The 16477-nt window shown below is 45.2% G+C and overlaps 6 protein-coding genes across 12 annotated transcripts; 2 read left to right on the top strand and 4 right to left on the bottom strand.

The window, feature by feature from the left end:
* Nucleotides 1-1815: 1815 nt before the first annotated feature.
* Nucleotides 1816-3194, bottom strand: H257_08955 (hypothetical protein). The gene is made up of 4 exons (XM_009835050.1): nt 2766-3194; nt 2398-2703; nt 2152-2336; nt 1816-2089 (listed from the first exon to the last, which is right to left on the bottom strand). The coding sequence occupies exons 1-4, from the start codon at nt 3186-3188 to the stop codon at nt 1840-1842; spliced, it is 1164 nt and encodes a 387-aa protein (XP_009833352.1). The 5' UTR covers nt 3189-3194; the 3' UTR covers nt 1816-1839.
* A 505-nt stretch (nt 3195-3699) lies between these two features.
* On the top strand, nt 3700-5374 carry H257_08954 (hypothetical protein). Of its 6 annotated transcripts, none has more exons than XM_009835048.1 (8): nt 3700-3778; nt 3835-3889; nt 3941-4042; nt 4093-4252; nt 4423-4574; nt 4652-4759; nt 4881-4968; nt 5118-5374. In XM_009835048.1, exons 1-8 carry the CDS (start codon nt 3721-3723, stop codon nt 5130-5132), a joined length of 738 nt encoding a protein of 245 aa, XP_009833350.1. In that variant the 5' UTR covers nt 3700-3720; the 3' UTR covers nt 5133-5374. The 6 variants fall into 6 exon arrangements, with proteins under 6 accessions (XP_009833350.1, XP_009833346.1, XP_009833348.1 ...); XM_009835044.1 differs by having other exon boundaries at nt 3703-3778; nt 4881-4972; XM_009835046.1 differs by lacking the exon at nt 3835-3889 and having other exon boundaries at nt 3703-3778; nt 4881-4972.
* Nucleotides 5375-5508: 134 nt separating this feature from the next.
* H257_08953 (hypothetical protein) lies at nt 5509-6372 on the bottom strand. The gene is made up of 3 exons (XM_009835043.1): nt 6288-6372; nt 5997-6230; nt 5509-5933 (listed from the first exon to the last, which is right to left on the bottom strand). The coding sequence occupies exons 1-3, from the start codon at nt 6349-6351 to the stop codon at nt 5680-5682; spliced, it is 552 nt and encodes a 183-aa protein (XP_009833345.1). The 5' UTR covers nt 6352-6372; the 3' UTR covers nt 5509-5679.
* Nucleotides 6373-6735: 363 nt separating this feature from the next.
* On the top strand, nt 6736-7477 carry H257_08952. Of its 2 annotated transcripts, XM_009835041.1 has the most exons (5): nt 6736-6829; nt 6876-6941; nt 6989-7057; nt 7130-7273; nt 7361-7477. In XM_009835041.1, the coding sequence occupies exons 1-5, from the start codon at nt 6761-6763 to the stop codon at nt 7433-7435; spliced, it is 423 nt and encodes a 140-aa protein (XP_009833343.1). In that variant the 5' UTR covers nt 6736-6760; the 3' UTR covers nt 7436-7477. The 2 variants fall into 2 exon arrangements, with proteins under 2 accessions (XP_009833343.1, XP_009833344.1); XM_009835042.1 differs by having other exon boundaries at nt 6876-7057.
* Nucleotides 7478-7951: 474 nt separating this feature from the next.
* On the bottom strand, nt 7952-9214 carry H257_08951 (hypothetical protein; the record flags this gene model as incomplete). The annotated part of the gene is made up of 1 exon (XM_009835040.1): nt 7952-9214. Exon 1 carries the CDS (start codon nt 9128-9130, stop codon nt 7952-7954), a length of 1179 nt encoding a protein of 392 aa, XP_009833342.1. The 5' UTR covers nt 9131-9214.
* Nucleotides 9215-9863: 649 nt separating this feature from the next.
* H257_08950 (hypothetical protein) lies at nt 9864-11187 on the bottom strand. Its single transcript, XM_009835039.1, has one exon. The coding sequence runs from the start codon at nt 11167-11169 to the stop codon at nt 9943-9945; it is 1227 nt and encodes a 408-aa protein (XP_009833341.1). The 5' UTR covers nt 11170-11187; the 3' UTR covers nt 9864-9942.
* Nucleotides 11188-16477: the final 5290 nt, after the last annotated feature.

The raw sequence follows: 16477 nt of genomic DNA, 5'->3' as shown, positions 1-16477 counted from the left end.
TGACTGCTTGGCCACGGGAGTTAATAAAACGAAGTAGTTTTAGTAAAACAACGCAAGTTTTAGATCAGCCAATGACAGAACGATGGGGAAGCTTACTTTTACGTCGAGTGCAACTTCAGTTTAGATTAAACTTTGGATGGTTTTAGGAGCTAAAACAACGGGCAAAATATGTGAAAAGCACAATAATACTAATAATACTAATAGTACAATACATACTATTCTTAATATTAGTACTACTCATAGTACTGTATATACTTCAGTACTACTATACTATTAAATAGCAGTAGTACTATTAATGGATCAGCGCCACAATACTGTACCATGGAGATTAGCGATGGATTATCACCTCCCTAGGGCCATAGTGCGAGCAGATTACCCTCCCTATGGTCTCTAGGTAGAAAATGAATAAATCAGGGATTCTGTTGAAATATCAGTATAATTCGTATAGTTCGGCTGGTTTATCCGATTATGTTCGGACATTTGATGTCTACGCTACAAATCCTTGTTTCAAACTTCGATTGTTGGGTGGAATATAAAAATCAACCGTTCAATATCGATGGATTCGTTGCGGACTTGTTCCACACAGCTCAGTCATTTTTGAATTTTGGGTCCCTCAGCCGCACTGAGGGTATAGCGTTCAGAATTAGCTTAGTTCCCTCCATACGACCCTATTTGATTTTGCCAAACTCCCCTAGGGAAACGCAAATTAGGACCCCTAGTTAAATTTTCCCTTATATATTTCGCATCACTACCTACGGCCTACCTGCCTCTGCCCGACAAGAAGAAAAGAGAGATCATTTGGTGAAGTGAGAAGGTTAGATCCGCGATCTCGTACGGCCGCGCTTGCGCAGACGCTCGGGGTTAACGTAAGGCTTGGTCACTACTTTAGGTTTCATCCCACAACTTCATCCGATGTCATCCACGCTTTGATTCAAGAATTATATATTATATTAACCATAGTATCCATGATATTAATATTAAATGCTGTCCCATGACTGTAACTCTTAATTATTTGCTGTCGTCTTAACAGTAAGTACTAATAATACTACGTAATAGTATTATATTAATAGTTAGTACGAATGCAGTTTGCATCATGTTACGGTGGTGTTTTACGGAGCACAGTGCTATTGCGATCGTACAGAATGAAATTTTGGTTTTGCGTTCAACTACGTAGGAATGCCAAGTACTACGTACATAGTACACTACGTAGTAACTGCCGCACTGAAATGACCACGGAACGTTAACGAATCATTGACCTGTCGTTGATTTGCCGAACGTCATGCCCACTACTGTAGAATGTCATAATTGATATGATTGACCCTTGGTTACTAGTCAACATTATTCGAGGAATTATGTTCTAGAGTTTCAAAACCTAGTAAGTACTTACTGTACTCCTTCGAAGTAGCTCAAGTTAATTGCTATCTAAACGAATACTAATACTAGTATCTATAAATAAATAGATATGTTTGCATTATTGTTTACTGGAGGCATTATTATTGCCAGTACTTTAATCAAATTTATACTTTGCCAAATGATTGATTTGAACTGTTTGGAGTGGCCATCTTTACAATTATATTACTTCAATTCCAAACATATTAATTGCCTTCTAAAGATGGACTATTAATAACTGTAAAATCATGAAAATGCAGCTGCCAAGTTCAAGTTGTAAATACTGCATGAGATATGCTCCAAACACAATCAAAATTCAGCCAGTAAATCATTGCTTCTGTTTACTTCACTAGTTTAGTACCGACCGGTACTAGTAGTACTACGTAGTACTACTGTAGTAGTACCTTACTAGAAACACCGTGAACGTTCCAAGTAAACGACGGAATACAATTAGCTTATCGCGGTCTCGTGCATCGTGTCCATTATATGTTGTCTCCACGGCACGAAGTCCGCCTTCCCCCGTCGGATCAGTTCACGCCGCACGTACGCCTCCTTGTCGCCGATGCCCGTCAGATCGATGCCCCTCGTCACCGCGTACTCGTCCACACTTACAAACCCGCCGTTGGCTCGAAATAAGTGCGACGCAAGGCTGACTATGCGCAGCAAGACATGTGATGGCGATATCTGCCGCACCTCGGTCCTACATCATGCACCGAAACAGCTAAGTCTAGTCCGCAACAACCCCCCCGAACGAATACACACCACGACATTAAGTGCCGCTGCTTGTGCTGGGGGTCACACATGTAAACTTCATCCACTTCGACTTCCCGGATGACCATGACGAACCGGTCGGCTTCGACGAAGCGTCCTTGGAGCGTGTTCATAAACATGCCATTGGGTGTGGTCGTGTGAACCAACCGCGTGTTGGCTGTGGTCTCTTCCACCACCTAAACAACACAAAGATCAGTCAAGTTCGCTGTCCCTCGGCTCATCTGACAAAGCACTTGCCATTTCGAAATAATTGGGGATGAGCACCGCGCGCATGTTGGACTCGATCAGGCGTCGAAACATTTGCACCGTGCCTGGCCACGTGAACTGCACCCGTTCCATGCGCATGAACGGGTCACCGTCGTCCGTCATTTGCACGTCGATATCGAAAAACTCGTCGTCATAGCTCACGGCTGGAAGCAGCGCGAACGGCTCGTGTATATTGTGGTACATTTGCTGCGTGAGCCACTCCTTGCCCAGGTTTCGAGCACTCGGGTCGGCCGCCAATGTCGCATTCTGCCACGCATTGCTGCGGGACATGGGCGGCTACATACACATATACGCAATGATCTCTCACTCGCCTGCCTCTATGGAAATGTGAAACGAACCGAAATGTTCATCATGACAAAGCGTTGCATGGCCTGCGTGAGGGATTGATACTCTTGTGTTTGAGTAATCAGTGACTGGTGGTCCTTCAAGACCCGGTGGGCTTCACTTTTGAACACTATGGCAATGGAATGCCAGGATAACGGACCATCGCTTGCGTCGCGCGGCACCATGGACGACGGCCTCCCTGTTTGAAGTCGGGCAAGGATCGACTGAAGGTGCACGCACTGTGCTTTGAAAGCGTCTCCGTCAGCAATCCTCTTGCGACGATACTCACGCTGCTTCTCTCGAAAGTACTGACGCCTAGGGGGAATTTTGTCGGCAACCTCGTACATGGCGGCGCCTCCGTTGGACGACATGCTTGCCGGTGGGCACAGATGTTCAACCTGACCTCCTTGCGTGGAGGCATTGTATTTGGCGTACATATCCACCTATTCTTGGTTTGAGCCTGGCTTATACATTTCATACGGAGAACTCAAAAGTTCTCAAAATATATGATTACTATGTAGTACTAGTTAGTAGTTACGTACAATTACTATTATATTATACAAGTATAGTCATATTTGCTGTACCGCATATCACCACTTAAACCTGTATAACCACATAAGTTCAGGATAAATCAGATATAGGTGTATAGAAATTATTTGGAAGCACAGTGGAAATTGAGCATCATTCCTGATTGATTTTGACCGTAACAACTACTACGTAGTAAGATATTCTAATTAGGACTCTCTAACATTAAAATCGGATTTCTAGTGAAATTCCCTATTGTCAAGCGGTCTTAACCCAGGACCCAAATCGCAGATCGGAATGACGTATTAAGGTAATTGGCTTACTGCCCATACAAACTCTAGGTAAAAGTACGTCTACTACTGTAATGTTAGTATTACTAGTAATGGAATAATTGACCGCTCTGAATGTAGGTCACACGATCATCACAATCACAATCCGCCGAAGATGCCGTCAACTCTGCCCGAGCATGCGCTCAATGCGCTGTATGGAAGCTACTTAGCATGTACGTCCATGAGTAATCAATCCCCCTCATCGTTCTCATCGGGACATGCAACGCAGTGTCGGGTTGTGTGCAAGCCCTGTTGCATGTCGAGTTTCGGCGGTCGTACCGCGGGTAGGACCCGTCCTCTTGTCCACGTATTGACGCAACTGTGTGTGTTCCTAGGCCGATTCTCTGGGTCATCATGAGCACCGCCGCCATGGCCCTCGTCGCGCACACGTTGGCCTTTCCCATGCACGTACTTTTGTGGCTCGGGGGATTTACTAAGTACACCCGGCCGACCTCCTTCTTCGCTGTCTTGACCGAGTGTGATGTAGACTCAAAACCATGTTGGCCTACGCCATGCACCGAAGCATAGCGGCCGTGCCATTCCTATGTGTAGCTGGAACTCGTTACGTGTACCCAGCCTTGTTCGAGCAGTTGTTTTGTTTGGGTGTGAAAGTGGCGAATCCGCCGTTGGCCAAAACGCTGTCACAGGTCAGTTCGTATACGTATCTCCTGTCGTTGGTCGTACCTGAATATCTACACATCATCGATATATATATATATATATACTTCTGAACGATATGGCAACATGCACTTGCATTGAGCAGAATGCTGTTGATGCTATTATGTGCCCAGTTGGTTTGACGATAACTACATATTAGATACAAATCAACTACTTTACATGGAAATATGTGTCGTCGGTGCTGCGATATATGGGATACAGGGCCGTGCTCATGGTGATTTTGGCCACGGGGTCGGTGGTGTTGACGCCGTTGTTTGGTGGGGTGTTTGCCATCGTCGCATTTAGTTACAAGTACGAGCCAACAATTGTTTTCTATTCTGTATATATATATTTGATATATTTAAGATAATATATATCATATATCATAGAGTACGGCGCATGGAAGTGGTGTTTGGTCTGTCGTTAGTCGGTCTCTACTGTGTCCCAGCCACGCGATCCACCGCTCTCGACTTGGTCCGCACCTGGTTTGACTCGCGGTCAGTGACATCGTATTCATTTATTTCATCATTTATTTCATTTAATTTGGTCCGCACCTGGTTTGACTCTCGGTCAGTGACATCGTGTTCATTTATTTCATCATTTATTTCTTGATCGTAGCACCATTGCAAGGGAATTGTTTGCACCGTTCGTGGATCGACAACTGGCGTTAAAGGCACTGAACCTTCCCCATCTTGACCCACACTACGTTGGTACACTGCGTCCATCCACAATTTAGTTATATATATATATATATATAAATAGTGATGAATTTATATATATATATATATATATTTATTTATTGATGAATTTCTAGTTATTGATATATATATATTGATTGACTATTCGTGGAACTAGGTGTGCCCATGCTAAAATGGCCCCAACATCAAGCTGTGCTGTTTGGGTTTTCATACACGTTGAGCTATTTGATGCAATATGCGTACATCGGGCCGTTCGTGTGGCTGCTTGGGTCGGTGGCAGCTGGCCACGTAACTGCGCTTTTGCTTCAGTCCCACCGTTCAGCGTGTCCAGTCAAGTAACCCAGGCAACAACACCCTTTAGATTAAACAGGATAAGATAGCACGCTTAACGTTATTAGTATATGCATTCACCACGTTATTAGTGCGCGTTCTATGTGGAAAGGAAACCACACTATTTTCGTTGTGTGTCGTAGTAAATGGATTGACAAGCCAGCCATACGTCTATTTGCGACAACTGTATCGCTCAATGCTGCCAAAGAATAGACTAGTATACCCGTACATATATGGGTACAAATATGTACGAATAGGAAATTACTATCAACAGTGTCAATTAGAAACGCATTGCAATGAAATTCTTTGCATACTACTAGTACACTGTAGTAGATAGTACTACTAGGAATACATGGGGCAGCATTCTGAGCTCTACTTGTCGTGCTTGCTTATACGGGCAATTCAGGTCGAATTTCGTCGCGTACATCGTCGGAGATATTGTTGGCTGTGTACACAACGCTGGACGATTGTTTGGCCGGAATGAATGTCATGGGGATGGACGGTGGCGGTTGCTGGGAGATGGCAGGCTGAGCCAGCAGCAGCTGCCGCAACGGCGGGGTCACGGCTTCAAGAAGTATGCGGGTGGACCGGGCTACGTACTGTCCAATTTCCACGTGGCTCTGCCATACTTCTCGTAGCACCCCTATTCACACACAACGTCATACTCCACCATCTTTGCCACGTCATAGTTCAACGACGTTCGTACACACGACGGTGTCCAGCACCACCCGATGGAGCTCTTCCGGGGCGGCCGACACTTCTGTCAGCGTAGCTGCGACGTCGTTCGCCCCGATCCCGTCATTATCGTCGTCGTCGTTGCTGCTATTGCTCGAGTCCGAAGATTCGACAGACACCCCGACAGCATCATCGCAGTCGGACGTTTCGCCGCACTCGGCGGCCAACGCAGTGTCGTTGGTTGGCGCAGTCCACTGCATGGCCCCTACCCAACACTTCTTGCTCAGGGTTGTACGGAGGGTGTTTTCAACGATGGATGTACCAGTGGATACATGGTAGTAATAGGTGTACCCGTGGGAGTTTGTCCGCCGCTCCCAGTCGTCCATGAGGCCGTGATATGAAACTGCCGTGTCAACGCCGTTACACTGGGTTTTGAAAATAGATGCATTGCGATTTGCGTTTTACACGTTATTCCCTTTTACGTGTGTATTGCAAACTGGCACATTGTACTTTGGTGGAGGCTGTCTAATGTGTACTTACTATACGTGCTACTAGATTACACCTTGTGGACTGGTGTTTTGGCCACAAATGTTATTTAATGTCAAGCACTCACTCCCTTCCCAATCTCCTCAAAGCAAGTGGATATCGAATTCGATTCCTGTGGAGGTGGTTCATTAACGTACAGTATACTGGTACTCTGTGGTTGGTTGGAAGATTTACCCTATAAAACGTGGTTGGTAGACTAAACAGATGTGTTCACGTTGGTGTATTTGAAGGATTGACAGTGAGTGAAGGATGGTCAAGAAAAAAGGCAAGAAGGGCAAGTCGTCGGCGGCGGACGAAGGCGGAGAAGGCCAAAGCACGGTATGTCCGTTGTCTTGTCAATCGAATATGACGTGGCATGTTGTAGGCAGAGCAGTACGTCCCACTGGACGTGCCAGACGAAGTCGACGAGTTTGTGACATTGGATATGCGGGTAGGTATTGTACTAGTGCACTGTCGTAGCTCATGTGGCGTTTGCAGTTGCTCAATTGGAGCTACCTGAACTTTCGCCTTAAAACCAAAACGACCACGCGGCTCTTCTCCATCAAGGTCGGTCGGTCAACTGTCCAAGATCGATATAATGAATCCACGTTGACATGCGATGCTATTTTTTACTCATAGAACGAGATTGCAAAGCGTCATGGTCCTATCACAAATCTCAAAATTTGCAAAGATCACTTTGCCGAGGGCAACGAACTCACAGACGACATGCTGACCTTGCACGATTACGGCATTGACGGAGGCCTGACCCATGAAAAAGAAGTGGTCGGTCGTCGCATGACATATTTCCATGGATTGGAATATCTACATGATGAAATTGCGATTGAACTGACTTGGTGTTTATGTTTGTAGGTGTGCTTGATCTACTACGACTTTAAGCCCACCCAGCACGACAACCCGTTGCTTTTGGCCACGGAACAATATTAATTTCCCTTATATCCAAAACTATTAACATCCCAAACTCTTGCGACAGTACGACATACTCGACTATAACATTCCTCCGACGTACTATTGCTCGTGATACTGACGGCTAACGGAGCCAAGCCTTATCGTGCGAAGTATACCTACCTGCCTTGAGACTTTCCACGAGTTCGAATCTCGAATATAGACACAACTTCGAGGCAAAATACAAATGTGTATCCAATGTCCTTGATTATCTGCAAAACAACTGAACTGTGTTGCTAAACGTTGAAGAAAAAAGGAGATCAAGTCCTTTCGTTGCCAGTGTGCAACTCAAAACTAACTGTACATTACCTTATTCGGTACAGATCTCAAGACTCGGTCGAGCCGCGAATCCAATTTGAGTGGATTGCTTTGGCTCTTACAAGAAGGACAAGTAAATTCAACCAATCAAAACTCCAGCATGATACAGCATCGATTAGTCAAAATATGCGGGGAAGTTCATTGCGAATTCATACACAGTAACATCCAATCATTACACTTTTAAAAGAGACTGGTCACGACGCCGTTTTTCCGGCGGGGGGTCACCAGCGCCTTGACATGTGCACTGCACCAGCCCCACGGTGGCAACTCGTGTGCTGCAACGTCGTGAATAAATCTCACCACGTCCAAATGTCCATTGGCCGCCGCCACTTGGACCAACCCCTGGCTCCCCGTGTGCGTAGTCGTTCGTGTGCAACTCCCATTCACATACAGAAACTTCACAACGTCCACATGTCCGTTCCTGGCGCCGTACAGCATCGCCTCGTCCACGCTCCCTTCGTTCCGATGTTGGACCATCCATTGGACCACGTCCAAGTGCCCTGCGGCCGCCGCCATATTCAGCGCCTCTTTTGTGCATCCTTCAAGTCGGTGGCGGCTAAGAAATTGCACAATGCTCAAATGTCCTTCCTTTGCCGCGTTGCGCATCGCGTTCGTCGTGCCTCCCTCGGACCGGTACTGGTGAAGAAACTTCACAACTTCGAAATGTCCTCCAAGCGCCGCCAAATCCATCGCCGCTGTGGTTGCGCCATCGGTGCGGTGGGCGTTTAAAAATATAACAATGTTCAAATGTCCACCCGCCGCAGCCTTGTCGAGCACATGCACGCTCCATTCCGGATAAACACCCGCAAAGTGCACATACTCCAATACGCTCAAGTGTCCAAAATGGGCCGCTCGTTTCAATGCTTTCGCAGAGCAAATGACGTGGCACGTTCTGTGAACATGTGCGAGGAGCGAAGTTGCCCCTGACGCGGCCAACGCATCCAGCACCCCCGGCGTAAACATCGCCGGCCATCGACGCGCATACAGATCGACAAACGCCAGGGAATCGTTCATGTGCTGATGATGATGGCTCAAGTGGACAAGGAATGCCCTGACCCACACTGCATGGATGTCGTCGGGAAGTGGAGTGTAGTCACAAGCAACCTTCTTGGCGCTGGGAAAGGAATGGTGATGATGCCTGCCGTCGTCATTCCGGGGTCCGTTGCTGGAGGAGGCAAGGCTGTTCTGGACGAACGATTTGGACGTGTGGCTTTGAACGTACGACCACGCCTTGCCCACAGGCATACAGGTGTCGCCAAATATGATGGGCAGTGTCAGCGCGTACGGAATACCTTGTTGGAATCCAAACACGAGTGCCCGCAGCTCGGGAACGTGCAGACATGAAAGCAGCACGTCCATCCCGTACAGTGCACGTCAAATGGGTCAACTAAAGGAAGGCTAAACGAGGCAGCCAAGTGGACTTGGAATGTGGTGGTAGTGTGCAGAATTTGGATTCTGGTGGCAGATTGCAAAAAAAGTGAAACGCCCGTCGAACTTGTGGATAGATTTTTCAACATTGATGCGACATACAGTGGCCAAGATAAACGTCACTGTTAACCAAAGCGAAACTGAAAGATCGTAAAGTTGGTTGTGATGGCGGTTACACTCGACACCTCGCGAATGGGCACAGCTCCGCGAGACTTTTTGGGACCCTAGGATGGATTCAAGCTGTAAAATAGTTAAAGAGGCGAACTAATGCACGTCGTACTAGTAGGACTTGAACGCATCAAAATTTGTTTTGGTGTTGATGGAATACTGTATGCGCTGGAAGGGTTTAGTAGTTAGTATGCATACTACTAGTATGCCGAATGAATACAGCTTACAGTATTTTGGAAAATGAAAACGAGGTTGAAGAAGATTGGTTAAAAAAATCAGAGTGATTATTTTCTACCAATCATGTATCGTGATTCAAAACCAAAACACCTGCGCCAATACTATAGTAACTACGTATACATATATCTTACTACGTAGTAGTACGTAGTAATATGCGTATAACAAGAGGTCGATATTGTCGGGCAAGCGATGTCAAACGAACTCACGCCATGATTCTACAAGCAGATGCAACATTATTGTCCACTTCTTGGCCGCTTTCGAACGCTTATGTACTTTATGTATCCAGTGGTTAGGTACAGTTAGTTCCCAGTAAATAAAATGATTAAATACTCTACATTCTACGCCGCTGTGTGGATCAATCCGCCTCGAGCTCCGTCAGTCAAATACTCGACAATGTCAGTATGCCCTCGCTCCGTCGCCGTGTAAATGACATGGTGGTTGAACCGCACAATCGCTTCTTTGTGGGTTTCCTGCATGTACTTCACAATGTCCAAATGTCCCTTTCGCGCCGCCCACACGAGCACGTTGAGCACGTTGTTGGCGTCGTCCAGGTCGTGCAGAAACCGCACAATCTCCAAATGTCCCTTGTCCGTCGCAAGTTTGAGAGCCGAGTCCATGTCACAGGTGTCCTTGCAGTGGGCATGCAGAAACTTAACCACGTCGACATGTCCGTTGTTCGCGGCGCCGTCCATCGCCGCCGACGTACATCCTTCCGACCGGTGGGCGTGCAGAAACTTCACAATGTCCAAATGTCCACTTCTCGCCGCGCCATTCATCGCGGCTGTCGTGCATCCTAGTCGATGCGTGTGCAGAAACTGAACGAGACTCAAGTGTCCGTACTGCGCCGCCGCGTCCATCACTTGCGGTGTAAAGGCTGTGCATCCAACAGCGTGCAAGTATGCAAGTAACCGGAGGGACCCGTGTTTGGCCAAATACACCAGACAAGCGGGTGTGAACACTTCGCGGCGTCGGAACCGGTACAGCGTCTTGACCGTTTCTAGTGGATGATGCTGCTGGTCGTCGTATGGATGGGATGTGGTGGTGGGGGGGGGCACCGCGCCTCTGCTGGGATGATGATCCTGCTGTGAATGCATCAAGTTGTGACGAGAACGACGAGGGCGGCTGTTTTTTGACGACGACCCACGCGATAGTATGGCCCGCACAATGAACGCTTCGTTATGGCTTGGCATGGCGGTATAGGCTGCCACTAACGCGTGCAATTTTCCGTCCAAGCCGTCTTGGAACTGAGTGATAAGTCTCAAAACTCCACGCGCACGAAGCACGTCGAGGGCAGGGTCCAAGTGAGTGTAGCCAGACGGATCGATAGATGTGGGAGTGGAGCTTGTTTGGCTGCTGCTCGACGAGCTTAGCGGCGACGCGACGGAGGACGCATCAGCAAGGGACGGTTTGGCAAACACAAAGAGCGAGCTGTGGGGGGCGGAGCTCATCATAGAAGTGGCCACAGCGTGGCGGGAGCCATGGGTGCCCATATGTGTAGTCCAATGCAGGTTGGAAAGTGTGACGAGAAGCAGGAGATTTAGATGGCGCGAGTGTGAGGTTCCCATGTCGCACACTGAACTGGCACAATGGCATCTGCCACAATTTCATAGGATCCCTAGTTTGTCCTGATTTCATCCGTATTTCAAATGGATTTTAAAAGCTTAAACCATTTCATTAGGTGATTTAAAATGGATTTGAAAGCCTTGAAATCAGGAACATAAGATTTCGAAGACGAATGTTAGAACATTCAACCACGTGCCAAGTGGAACTAAGGTTTTGATGGTCTAGCTGCATAGATTCAGGCACCACATTACACACTCGCACCCCAACCCAACAATGAAAGCATACATACATTCAAGTACGATTCCTTCATTAATACAGTTCCACTGTTGTTATTCTCCGAAAACACTGCCAATTGAGTGTTTATATGGAACTTTGTATACTCGAACCACATCACGTCGTACTAGGGGTTCAGTGCATCTCAGTGGTTACAGTAGCGATAGCTAACCACTGGCGATGCAGTTATTTAGCATTGTATGTCCTCATCGGGGGTAGGACAGAGTTTGGGCGGAGTCCAGGGCTAGCGTTACGGCTAAAAAGTGTATCCGGAAGGGATAGTTGAGGTTAAGACAACAGTAGGACTGTGTCGATGAGGGAATTATTCCATCTTCAACACGATCCTTGTACTCTGTAGAGCAAGCTTTGAGCTTCCACATACAGTACGGTAGAAGTTCTAACTAACCTATTACAGTACTCCGTTATGTAGTACTACGTATTTATAGTACTTAAGTACTAGTATGTACTACTCGTTAAGTACTTTCTACGGACCTGTTTCAGCATGGCCATATAAAATTCCACTCAAAGGCACATGCTGTTAGTGTACTTGCTTTGGAATGTTATTTCAACCGTTGTTTGCACCTAGCTGACACATCAATTGATGTCGCATTGCCAGCGTGGTGATTACGCGGTTTCAGGTTCTGCGGTGAGGCACCGACGACACCAACGCTTAATGGAGTGGCAGGGAGGTTACCAGCACTCAAACCAACACTCCGACGGTCATAGCTCGGAACAAGGACGTTTGACAGATAACGTTACCGTCAGGGATGGAAAAAACCATTATCTTGGAAAAATGATATTCTGGTTTTTTGTAAAACCATGAAAAACAAAAAAAAACATTGCCCATTTTATCTTAAGTTTTGTATGCTCGCAAGGCATAGAATCCGGATAAAAATCCGGACATGTACTCGCTTTGGCCAGATAACCTGAAGTAAAGCAAGGTGCATGCAGCACAATTCGTGTTATTACATCATGTTGTTGGCTCAAAGCCATTAAAAAGGCAAATGTGCATTATATCAAGTTAATCAGTCCGAATGTTCACCTTTGGATGCGCTAAACGAATCGATGCATTCTTTGAATGCATTGTATTACTTGAGCACTTCCACACGATCCTATGACAGCTTATTTCTTACTTTTGAGTGAATAAAACCCTGAGTCGACAACCGCTAAGAAAGAAATGCGCGCTGTCGAAGTCATCGAGCACGCGGCTGCGAAAGTGCGTCGTCAAGAAAAGAAGAACAAAGCGACGACATAAAAAAACTTCATACATTTGCGTCGAATGCATAACAAAAGCGTGATGACGAACTGCAGATGTAGATCGTGTTAAGAGTTTTCTACAGTAGTTACTGTAGGCAAGAATAACGGCAAGGTGATGCAGCGAGGGTGAAAAACCTCATGTTAAGTGCAACTGGCCCCATTTCTACAAAAAGAGTTTAGCGTAGTATTGTGAATTCGCTACTCCAATAATGGTTTTACTAAAAAACCAAAATGAAAAACCAAAACGAAAAACCAATCGTGCCATCCCTGGTTACTGTAACGTTATGTATGATGATCACGATTCCCGTGATTTTCAGCATCGAACGAGGCACGACATTTGAGGTTGAACGGCGGGCTTACTGTAAAGCCGTACAAATACATGCATTGCGCGCAGCGCTAAAGGTTGCGGTGGGCCGGCTACATGTACAGTGTGCATGTATGTTCCACCAAAGCTGAAGTGACAACATCAATTGAATGTATAAGAAAATGGGAGGCTTCCAGGTGTAATCCAACAACAGCAGCAAACCACGACACATTGCCCTTCCTTTCTCGTATTGGTCCGTGCATAAGGTATGGCCGGAAGGTAAAGAATATGGTTGCTACATGCGCACTACCTACCTGTATACTAGTACGAATACAAGCAGATTTTTTCTTATTGCGTCATCCAAGTTTGGATCGTAGCAAACACATCCGCGCGACACGGCAGATCCGAAAACTACCCAAATAGTGCTAGGGTTACATATTTATCAACACAACACTGTACACAAATCGTACGCTTTCATTGAGAAAATCCACCCGACCATGCTCATGCCCCCACAATTCCCTTCCAATCGCATTCATTTTGGATTGCCAGTGGGAATTATACGTATCATTGCCCCCAAACCCCAGCAAACTAACTACTCGGAGTAGTTAAATACCTCCAATTGTCCAATTCACAGTCGCCAAACTTTGCCAATTTTGGGGGATTTGTTGAAATTACAAAGGTAATCAAGAAACGCAGTATGTTTGGACTAAAACAAAATGATGCTGCAATACTATTGGCTAAAAAACGAATGAATTTTCACAAAAATACCTCATAAACTTAGATATATATCATATTTCGCAGGTTCGGCGACCATTGACCTGTTAATTCAACCAAACCGTCCGAGGTCATTACGAGTACAAACTAGTAGAGAACATGTTAATACACAATACTCTACTAGTATTAGGCTATAGAATAGCAAACGCTTTTTGCCTATTATATGGCCCTGCTAGCTAGCCATCCCCCCTTTCCCTTCCAATCGTATTCGTCGCTTCACTTTGGCTGAAAGAAGTGCATTGCCGATGGTCGACTTCGAGGAACCGTGAGTTTCCCTTTTCTTGATTTCGCTGGTTGAGATGTCGTCGATACCTTGGCCAGGCACTGGTCAATGTGTTCATTTACTAAAAATACACTCCACACGTCAAATGGGCACCCACACACGGGGCACGGTTCCCTCTTGGCTTGGTTTTTTTCGCGAGGGGGGGGGGGGGGGGGGATCGTCGTCGAGTACCCATCATTGGGGGTTGCTCCTGTCGTGGGTAGAAAACGAGCAACCGAAGTTTGAGGCAAACTCTGCTGCCGAGGGACGGTAATGGTGGACTCAGTGGGGACAGGTTGAGCCGGCTCCAACATGGACATGCGAACCCCCAGCAAACGATACGAAGAAGGGGTCGATGTCGTGATTTTGTCACAGTGTCGCAGGTGTTTTATCGGTGCCGCATGGAACTGCTTGATCAACAGTCGACAGCTGATGTCCAGCATCGCAGATAACGACGTGATGGCTGCTTTGCACGACCACGCCCGCGACGTGACTGCAAACTCGGTCGTTTTGAGCTTGACAGTGAGGCATCGACCTTGCAATTGGAGCTATCGGGTCAATATTAGACTATAATAGTGCAATGGGTGTCGAGTGCAAAGTAGTAGAACTATATAACATTTGTCTACACGTGGGGTTCATAAGCGATGTAAATACACGAGTACTGACTACTACACCTTTTCCCGACCAAATTGTCACGTTTTTCCCATCAAAGTGGCAGTCAAAAATATTAATATCGTTCGAAACCATAAAACGTATGCAATTTTCCATTTGAACGTCGTGCGGAGCAGGTTCGTTCAATATACTTTATTCCATAGTAAATTGACTTCGATAATTATCCACTTTCGTAACCTTGTTAAAATTGATATTTTTATCCCAACCACTTTGAATAAAGTATGTTAACTTGTACTCCACAGTTTACGTTTAAATAAAAAAAAAAAAAAATTATATTCAACTTAGTCGTAGTGTTCGTTCAAATTTAAGATAATAATCAACCAATCACCGGTAGTTTAGGCTAAAATAAATAAAAAATCCTCACTATGAGGATGATCGCTGGTTATAATATCGTCCGTACCTCGTGCAAGTCATGATGGACGTGCCTTGTCAGGTCTTGACACTGCTCCAACAGCGTTTGGAGGTTACTCGTCGCTCGAAACGTAGTTTCTCGACTAGAAATCCCATCTTATATATAACAACTCATACTAATACAGGAATATTACATTTTGATTTGGAAGTTAGAAAATATATAGAACCTATTTTTAATGATAAAAAACAATCTATAATAAAAATAAAAATAAGTAGCACTTTAATTCACACATTTCATCCACTACAGCAGTGACGTAACCATTCACACGTTCAAAAGGCACTATGGAAACAAAGAACCAACTATATCATACCTAGGTAGGTTCAACGATGAACATCTAGGCCTAACCCTTGATACATGTACAGTACCTGACACTTTTCCGAGTTGGCGTGTCCTCGTCGTTGCCACCAGACGAACCAGTGGAGCTCCCGACACTCAACTGCAGCAGCCACTGCGCCGTCGTCTCTGAAAACAAGTGAAATAGATCGTACCGCCTTGCAAACAAGTCGCCTCCAGTGGATATACTCAGCAACTGTGCCAGCAATTTCTCTTTCACTTTGCCAATGCCGCCAAACTTGCGCACTGGTAAATGATGACAAAATTTGACCACCGCTTGGCGGTTGAACGGTAGCACGTATTGGCCGTTGGGTTTGTTGATGTCCGAGCACACCTACCAAAGAACAATAAATCAAAATGGGCGATTTATGCATTTGTATATATATATATATATATATATATATTCGATTCGATGTATTTTTTATATATAAGTTTAGATTATATATACAGTTATACATTTAAACTTGGAAAAATATAAATTGGCAACAAATAGCATATACACTAATTATACAAACTAGTATAATTATTCGACTGTGGTTGACAGGTATACAGTGCATGTCACGTGACTACGCAATAACTGGGTGTACGAAAATTGTAGTACATGTATGAAGCAACTTTCACAAGACTATTCGTTTGAAAACAAGATAGTATGTATGTACTGTATATTGTAACGGTGGGTCTGGATCACACCATAATTTTTGCCCAATTAATATTTCGAAAATTTGGTGTAAAGTAATTCGAAGAATTTGGTTGTTATGTATTTTTGACTGTCTGGATCAAACTGATTTTGAAAGAAAGTCTATGTTTCTCAGATATTAAAAACTTTCCGAAAAAAAAGTCCCTTGAACGTCTTATTTTAGTTTTTGGCGATATTTAGCAAAATATTGCATGCATTCTCCAAATTTTGGATCCAGACAGATAATTTTTCATTTTTTGCCGTTTTCTTAGAAATTGCCAAAATGTCAAAGAGTTTGGCCTTTTTACATCTAGACTCACCCTAAATATATATATATATATATATAT

The sequence above is a fragment of the Aphanomyces astaci genome, assembly GCF_000520075.1.
Source record: "Aphanomyces astaci strain APO3 unplaced genomic scaffold supercont1.21, whole genome shotgun sequence".
In the NCBI taxonomy this organism is placed as follows: Eukaryota; Oomycota; class Saprolegniomycetes; order Saprolegniales; family Verrucalvaceae; genus Aphanomyces; species Aphanomyces astaci.
Note: the sequence above shows the minus strand (reverse complement) of the source record. Positions and strands in the feature narration are given on the sequence as shown.